This window comes from Cyprinodon tularosa, unplaced genomic scaffold (genome assembly GCF_016077235.1).
Source record: "Cyprinodon tularosa strain WSP-4 unplaced genomic scaffold, ASM1607723v1 ctg564, whole genome shotgun sequence".
Taxonomy (NCBI): Eukaryota; Metazoa; Chordata; class Actinopteri; order Cyprinodontiformes; family Cyprinodontidae; genus Cyprinodon; species Cyprinodon tularosa.
Window position 1 is genome coordinate 471740 of NW_024039301.1, and position 9128 is coordinate 480867.

At 38.8% G+C, this 9128-nt stretch overlaps 1 protein-coding gene across 1 annotated transcript in view; it reads left to right on the forward strand.

Moving 5' to 3' along the window:
* The window catches only part of LOC119796982 (cholecystokinin receptor-like), a gene marked incomplete at its 3' end in the record, with an annotated part of 30314 nt that extends 25943 nt beyond the window's left edge, over window positions 1–4371 (forward strand). Inside the window, exon 2 of the mRNA XM_038305787.1 lies at window positions 4123–4371. Coding sequence (XP_038161715.1) covers window positions 4123–4371 — 249 coding nt within the window. The remainder of the gene's footprint in view (window positions 1–4122) is intronic.
* Between the last annotated feature and the right edge of the window lie 4757 nt (window positions 4372–9128).

The following is a 9128-nucleotide window of genomic DNA, read 5'->3' on the forward strand; positions in this document are numbered from 1 at the left end:
CATCTGATGCACCGCCAACGCGCTGCTGCTGCTCAGATGGAAAAATTGAAGTTTTGCTGCTGGACGCGCCGCATCAACCAATCAGAGAAGCTGATCTGGGAGCTGGCAGCGAGACAGACAGCGCTCTGATGACATATGATATTAACGCAAATGAAAAGGCTGGGTGAACGCTGTGCTCGCCGTTATCCCGGGGGTCTGACAAAGGAACTTCCACCGCTCGACATCGGTTTGAAGCGGCCGTTCACAGTAAGGCTGCGAGCGGCGTGGGAGCGATGGATGACAGACTGAGACCACAGTTTCAGGATAAATGGAAGGCAGCGCCGGGCAAGTTACGCCACCGTTTGCGGATGGATTGTAGATGGACTGTGTCTGCTGGCTCTGTTGTTCAAGCTTTCGCAAAAGCCGGCATTATTTCTGAGGAGCTGCGCTGCACGGAAAGTGACTCTGACAGCGAAGAAGGGGAAACTGGCATGTCTGATTTAGCGCAGCTGTTTTATTCAGAGGAATGCTGAGGATAACAGAGGATGATGACTTTGATGGGTTTGATTAATACTTTGTAATAAATACATGAATAAAGCACAATCATACTCAGGTTTGCTCCTATTTTTCTACCTGAAAGCTTAATTCAATGGCAGCCTCTGAGCGCGTCTCCTCCGCTTCACCGCGGTGGCTGCCAGGTGTTTTTTCATCTAAATAATCTAAATCTTGCAGCTATATTTGCTGTGATCAGTGGGAATAAATAAGTATAAATATGTTTTTAAGTGAGAAAGTCCACCTGAAAACTTAATAATTGCAGTCAGTTCATCCAGATTATCTATTTCTGTCGGATGCGCTCAGACCCCCACATACCAGCGGTGCGCCGACAGGAGAAATCCTTTCGTTCACCGCGGCTGCTGGCAGGTGTTTTTCATCTAAATAATCTAAATCTTGCAGCTATATTTGCTGTGATCAGTGGGAATAAAGTAGTTTTAATATGTTTTTAAGTGAGAAAGTCCACCTGAAAACTTCATAATTGCAGTCAGTTCATCCAGATTATCTATTTCTGTCGGAGGCGCTCAGACCCCCACATACCAGCGGTGCGCTGACAGCAGAAATCTCTTCATCAGCAGCCTGTAGGCTGGGCAGCCTGGGGTTCACCGCGGCTGCTGGCAGGTGTTTTTCATCTAAATAATTTTAGCTGCAGGCACCAGGATACCGGCAATAAAAGCGAACATATTCCGTCAGCAGGTTTCAGGATTTTAAGTTAATTTAGGAGTGATCACAGCGCTGTGTCATCTGTCTCACGGCCAGCTGCCAGGTTTGATTAATACTTTGTAATAAATACATGAATAAAGCACAGTCATACTCAGTTTTGCCCCCGCTGTATTTTTAAATACGCAGTAGAGGTATTTAAAGGTAGTAGAGGACTTGTACCTGTATATAAAAAACGCGCCCTATAGTCCGGTGCGCCTTATGTGTGTGTTAAATACAGAAATGGGACACATAACTGAGAGTGCGCCTTTTAGTCCGGTGCGCCTTATGGTCGTGAAAATACGGTACTAATTTCATTTATGAGTCAACAATGCAGCCACATTCTTAAAATGAAAAAGCATTTCTGAAAGTGCTTTTTCATTTGAAATATGGTAACGATTTGCTTCCATAGTTTTTATAGCGTTTACAACTAATAACCCAAAATGCATGAAAATTACATCAGTAAAATTTTTTATCAATATAGACATGTTAGACGTCGTTGGAAAGCTTAGATTCTCCACAATTCAACTACCAAGTTAATTTTATGGAGACAGCGAGCAGCAATGCACAATTAGATATAACAGCATGTCAAAATGTAAACATTACAAAACAGCCACAACAAAATACAGTTAAAGACGTCCACAAGTGTCTATTATCTGTGTCTATTATTAAATCTAAATTTGACTATTTTCATTTATATTTTCAGAAACTAGAAGGTGTTAGCTTTCAAATGATGTATCACACATTTAACCTCTCAAAACCCACCGTTTCAAAGTGTCAAATAATGACTCAGAATGCATGAAAATTACACAGGTAGCATTTTTTACCAATATAGACATGTTAGACATCATTGGAACGCTTAGATTCTCCACAATTCAATCGCTTAGTTCATTTTATGGACATAGTGAACACCAAAGACAATTAAAACAGATAAAGTAGCACATCAAAATGTTCCATGACAAAGCAGCCACAACAAGCAAGCATGTCTTTATAACTGCTGTTCAAAAAAGACCTATTATTTTTTGAGAGTAAAAAACAACAAATTTGAGTTATGTTTGAACCAATGCAGCTTGGGTTGTGTTTTACTCACCCAATTTTCATGTATATATTCACAAATTAGAAGGTGTTAGCTTTCAAATAATGTATCACACATGTAATTTGGGCTTGCAGTTCCTCAGTTATTTGCTTTTCCATTTGGGTATGCAAAACGGCCGAGGATTACTTCAAATTAGGGGGGTTTTAAGACGTTTTAAAGCGTCTACTACTGATCATTTACCAGGTTTCTCCTTCAATAACAAATAAACGATCAGCGTGCATAAAGATGCAGATAGTTGAGTAAAAACTCAATTTTAATTATCCATAGAATTTTTTAATTATTTAACATGGTTATAGTCAGGCATTATTGGGACTCAACTATGACTTTCCCCTCCAATACTTGATGCTAGGCTTGAACTTGGAAGATACCTGTTGAACATCCCGATCATGTAGATAGTATGTGTTTGATTCCTAAAACATTTGAATATTTCTCCTTAACCCTATAATGCCAAATGTATCATATTTGATACATACGGTTTCTGAAATGTTTTGCGTCTGACACCTTTTGCATAATTTAATGGTAAAAACTTTGCTCAAAATCCTACTGTACACAATCAGATATACCTGATAACAGAGGGCAGAAGACTACACAAAAAATAATCTTGACTTATCGCATAGTAATAAATTATTAATATCAAAAATGTATTTCTGTTTTTTCTTTTTACATATTGTGTTAAAAGGCCAAATAAGGAATTCAAAGCAAAAAAAAAGAAGTAATTTTCTGTTTTGTTTTATTCTTGGATCGGGCTTTAAAGGGTTAAAGAGAAATATTTCTCCTGAGGTGTTGATGTCACAAAGTGTCTGGTAAGTTAAGTTTAACTCATTTTCAAAGGCAGGGGAAAAAAAACTAAATCTGGGTACTTTAAATGGTGGCAAAATAAGCTTAATTGCTAAACTAAAGCATGATTGATTAAACCTCATTTTGATAACTCTACACTTACAGATTTATGAGAACACAGTCTGAGATTTTTGCAGCGTTATTCTACAAGTAGAAAGAGAAAAATTGATTTATATGGATTATATCGAATCTGAACAAGGTTATGGATTTCAAGTCATATTTTAATTATCTTATTCATCTAAGAGAGTATTTTTATTTCTTGTATTGCTACTAAATATTGTTTTTTGCTGCAGTTTTTATTCTATTAAATGGGGTCTCTTAAAATTAGATCTTAGATCTCAATGAGTACCTTTATAAATAAACATTAAATAACAAAAAGCTTAATAAAATTACCTTTCTCCGTCTCCCAGTCATTCTTTTACTTTTAAACGCCTCCAGATTTCAGTCTCTTTCTAGGATAAATTTAAATGATCTCTGTGATTTTCATCCTGTTTTCCCCAAGTGCACTCTGTCACACTCTGCTCTAACATGATGATGCTATTTGTCCTTATTTTAGAAGATCATTACAATTATTACTTGGCTCTCAGGGAAAGCTGGGACACATTAGCTCTGGCACAATATGAAGTGCTGTTATTGCCAGATTATCGCATCCTGTAAGACTTTCATGTTTATGCAACAGAACTATTGCGGTTGCCTGGTTTGTTCTGTCTGGGACTCTCAGATGTGATTGGATTTTTATTTCTCCTATCATTGAATTGTATTATATAATGTTTTATTACTTAAATAAACCACTGCATGAACAGTATTCTTACAAGACTAGTTTTATTAATCTACATATCTCTACTTTACATGCTCTTCCGTTTGTTTTTATTTCTTGTCTTGCTATAAGAGAAATCTTTGCAATGAAACAAGCAGATAACACTCTCACGATGATGTCTCTCTGTATTTGTCTCCACCAGAGATGGATTCCTTTCGCATCCTGCTCTACTCCCTCATCTTCTTGCTCAGCGTATTCGGCAACCTGCTGATCATCGTGGTCCTGACGCTGAACAAGCGCATGCGGACCGTCACCAACTCCTTCCTGCTGTCGTTGGCGGTCAGCGACCTGATGATGGCCATCTTCTGCATGCCCTTCACGCTCATCCCAAACATCCTGGAGAACTTCATATTCGGGGCAACCATGTGCAAGATAGTCACCTACCTAATGGGTAAGCTTGGCTTTGGTAACACTGAATGGGGAATGTCTAGCTTCCCTGCTCCTGCTGCAGACAATCCTTACCACAGCACAGTTCTTTCATAACGGGGACGGTGTGTTTAGGGTCAACTGCTGTTAGTTTTCACCACTCATGCACATCGTTTTCGAGTAATGGCGTTACATAATAACGTTGTTGGTAACAGCGCACTCTCTCTGCAGCAGGAAGAGATTTTTACTGCAGGAAGGAGCAGGGAGCTGTGAACAAAACAACAAAAATGGCGCCGCCAATGCTTCTGGGTGTTTTCATCGAATGTTGGTGATTTTAAAGTAATTTTGAGTGATCATTGCACTTTCCCGGCGGGCAAATACAATGAAATTTGTACTCTCCCAACAATAAAAACTACTTGCCCCGGGAGATCGGGCGATGGTTAACATCGAGCCCTGGTGTGAGTTGAGCTGGATATCAGTCGCTTCATATTATCCACAAAATTCCACCTGACTATAGCTCTTCCATTGTCTGCTAGGTCGGACACTTCAAACGCAGACGCACTTGATGTCGCAGCCTGGTTCTGCTGGAGGTTTCTTCCTGTTAAAAGGGAGTTTTTCCTCTCCACTGTCGCAACAGGTATGCTTAGTGTGAGGGATTGCATTCAAGTCAATGAGTCAATGCAATCAACTGGTTTTCCTTAGATAGAAAACTTTGAATCAATTTGACTGGATGATCTTGTGAACTGTAAAGCATCAAATAATAAGGATATTTATAGATAGATGCTATAATAAGATACTTTTCTGTAAAAATGTACATAATGTCTCTTTAAATATTTTACATTAACTCTAACAATCCAATGTGATTCAGCTGTTTAATCCAAATGGCTTCAAGATGGCAGCTACTTACACACCTAAAAATGGCTTCATATGCAACCAGGGCCTGCTTTCTACAAGGTTTACTTTTTCCCCTTCGGAGCCTCGGCGTCTCTGTAAAAGAGCTCCAACGGTCACACATCTTTGGGAGTGTGACTTAGCGATGAGCTGGCTCCCACCAGGCCAGAGTTAAGGTGCCACGTGAGGTCTGACTCAGACTGAGGCACAAGAGGTCGAGATCCGCTTTGAAACTTTGTCTCCTCGCTTTGAGCCTTCAATGGTTGAGGGGAGGTATTGAATGGTGGGGCTCACAATCCTATTATTGTCAGAGAAATGTGATGCACCATCTGTGAGGATACACCAGCCGAATCTCCTTTTCAATTACAGGGCTCTCTGAACTGGGAAAAGATGGAGGGTGGTAGCAGGCGCAGCTTTATCAGACTCTAAATGTAATTTTTGGATTTTTTTTGGTATCATTTTATTCTCTATTTCACAGCCAAGACTGCAGGTTATATTAAATGATGAAAGACACTTAACCACGGAATAGAGTGTGTTCAAACTGTGAGTTACCCACAGCGATACACAGAGATGTGGAATAAAACCTTGAAATAATGAAAGCATTAATTTAACAAAACCCCAAATCTCTGTGAAAATTTCAGATGAATCTATGTTTAAGTACATTACAGTGTTCACTTATTAATATTTTTAATTTTTTATGGCAGTAATTTTCAACCCTGGCTCTCAAGGCAAACTGCCTTGCATCTTTAAGGCTATGTTCCCACAACAGCCTGAAGTGACCCAAATTCAATTTTTTTTGCCCGTATTTTTATTTTTTTTATACTTAATCAGGACAGAGCACATTAATGAACAATCTTATACTTCTGTACAGATTGTAAATGAGCCAGATTATAGCATAGTTGCTAATTTACATCTGTCATCCTAAAGGCAAAACAACACAAGATCACATAATACAATACCAGTCAAAACACATAGACACACGTTCAATCAATGACGTTACAACAATAAAATTAGTGAGTGCATGACTGGGAGCTTTTAGGAAGCTGTTTAAGGTGCTTTTTAAATGTGCAATAAGTGGGACATTCCCTGATGTTTGTTGGTAGGCGACCTGTATCGGATCTTTTTCATGATAGTCTGAACAACACAGATCTGATTTTTTTCTAATGCGACCCAGGCTACTTGGCCGTGTGGTCCTGAACCTGATATGGATCTTATGTTTTCAACGGCGACCTTTGTCTGAACGGCCAGGTCGCATTCATCCGACCTGAATGCCATTAATACTTGACAAAGGTCACAATTCTGCATCTTTCTATGTAAAAGCAGCAAGAAAAACCACCATGGTGGGCAATAACGCTCACACTGAGCCTGGTTCTGCTGGAGGTTTCTTCCTGTTAAAAGGGAGTTTTTCCTCTCCACTGTCGCAACAGGTATGCTTAGTGTGAGGGATTGCATTCAAGTCAATGAGTCAATGCAATCAACTGGTTTTCCTTAGATAGAAAACTTTGAATCAATTTGACTGGATGATCTTGTGAACTGTAAAGTGCCTTGAGATGACATGTGTTGTGAATTGGCGCTATAGAAATAAACTGAATTGAATTAATGCAGAGAGCAGTCTATTTTCAATCATCTTAAAAAAAGATTGTGTTGTTAATGCACTGGTTGTAGGTTGTCCATATTTACACAGAGCACGCTTGTTTGGGACGTCATTGCGTCCTCTATTAGGCATGGGGGACACTTAAGCTGTTGAATGTCATTCACACAGGAGATCATATACAAGTTGGCTCTATGTGGAAATGTGAACGACCAGACAAAAGTATTGGACTTCACAAATAAATCAGGCCTGCAGTGGAAAAGTGGGCTTAGATTTTCCCCTGTTTCAAGACACATTATTAGGATTATTGCAGTTCAGCAAACCCTGTTAATTTTCAATAAATTTAAGGTGTGTGAAAGCTGGGAAACAGGGTTGAAAAACACTGATTTATGGCATGGTTCTCCATACTTTTAAAAAAACCTTTTAAAATAAAGGCACAGTTTTATAAGGTACTCTTTGTGTTTTCTATTTTAATTAGGGTCAATTATGTTCTAATTAGTTACTAATTATAGAGATAATAATTGTATTAACTCTTCAAAGTGGGAAAGAAAGGTAATTATACTATCCAACCTCTCCGAAGAAATATTGTGGATTTACAAATTTCATCCCTGATCAAAATCTGAAGACCAGTTTAAAAAATTGCATTAATTAGCAATTTTGCACTGTTGGCTCTTAAGTTTCTAATTAGCCTTAAAATAAAATATATAAAGAAGAAATGGGCACAACCAAAAGCAGTGAGCAGGCGATTTATTGAGAGCAACAAATTAACTCAAATAGGCTGTTTTGTTCACTTTCTCTGAATATGTTTGCATTAATTATCTGCAGAACCAAGGCTCAGGATGGATGCAGCAAGATGCTCATTTTGCATTTCTTTACCCTGTGAACCATAAGCCATTACATACTTCAGTGATGAGATAGCTTAAAAAGTTCGGCTAGGTTCAAAGGGGATCCTCAGGCTTATGGAACAAAAAATTTTAAAGAGTAGTAGATGCAAAGAAATCTCATCGGTGCTGAACCAGAGGATCCAGATGGTTCTCAAATGTGAAGGGTGTGGAAAAGACTGGGTTTTTCAGTAGGATGATGCTCTGATTCACATTACCCATCTGATTGGACCATCCTGCTTGTTTAGTACAGTGGAGAACATTTAGGGATTGATGGCAAGGTAGGTTTATAAAATGGACATCAGTTCCAGACAGTGGAAGCCCTTAGTGAAGCCATTTTACTGTTTGCAGCAACATTCCTACTCGCCTATTGGAGATCAATCATGCCAACCAATTTATGAAGTGAATAATAATGGTAAAGTACAAAGTAGGTTATGAGGTTTTGGGGTTTGTTCTCTGATGAACAGCCTATTGAACTTTTATGCTCCTGTTCCCATTTCTTCTTTTTTTTTCATTTTGAAGCCTTACTTAGGCTACGTTCAGACTGCAGGCCTTGATGCTCAGTTCTGATTTTTTAGTGAAATCAGTTTTTTTTTGCGTTGCCGTTCACATTTCTAAATGGATGCGACTTGTATGTGATCTCCTGTGTGAACTGCAGTCATACAGAGCAAGTGTCCCGCATGCGCAGTAGAGGACGCCATGACTTCACAGGCCAGCGTGCTCTGTGTTTACGGAAGTAAACATGGATGCGATTGCCGGGGCGCATCTAGCGAGCTTTCCCAACCATAAAAACTCAATCTTTTCACATGGTTAAACATAAATACTGCTCTCTGCATCATTATCTGCCATGGTTGGTTGCCATGGCAGATTCATCTTGGATTCAGGACCACCTAGCCAAGTGGCCTGGGTCGGATTGGAAAAAATCAGATCTGTGTTGTTCAGACAGCCATAAAAAGTTCAGATCAAGGTCGCATATGGGCAAAAAAAAAAGCGAATTTGGGTCACTTCAGGCTGCAGTGTGAACGTAGCCTTAGAAATGTCTTAAAACCTAACAGGCAAAAATGCAAATGTATGCAATCTTTAACCGTTTGTAAGATTTTAATCAGGAGTGCAGTTTTTTTCTTTTTAAATATCCAGCCTTCTTTAATCTTATTTCCATGATAAAATGAAATAACTCCTTTATAAAAAGTATTCCTTCTTCAGACTGATCCATTTTTATTTATGATACTTAAACAAAAACAAAAACACAAAAAAAACCCCGCCTTGAACGAGGCTTATTATAGCAGTAGTGTTTCTTTTTTAAAGTTATTTCTTCTTCTAAGCTACATTTGAAACTTTTTGGGCAGATGTTTGGGAAAGAACTCCCAACATCTGCCTTTGCAAAGCTCTATAAAGGGAGCAGTAGGAGGAGGTTTTATT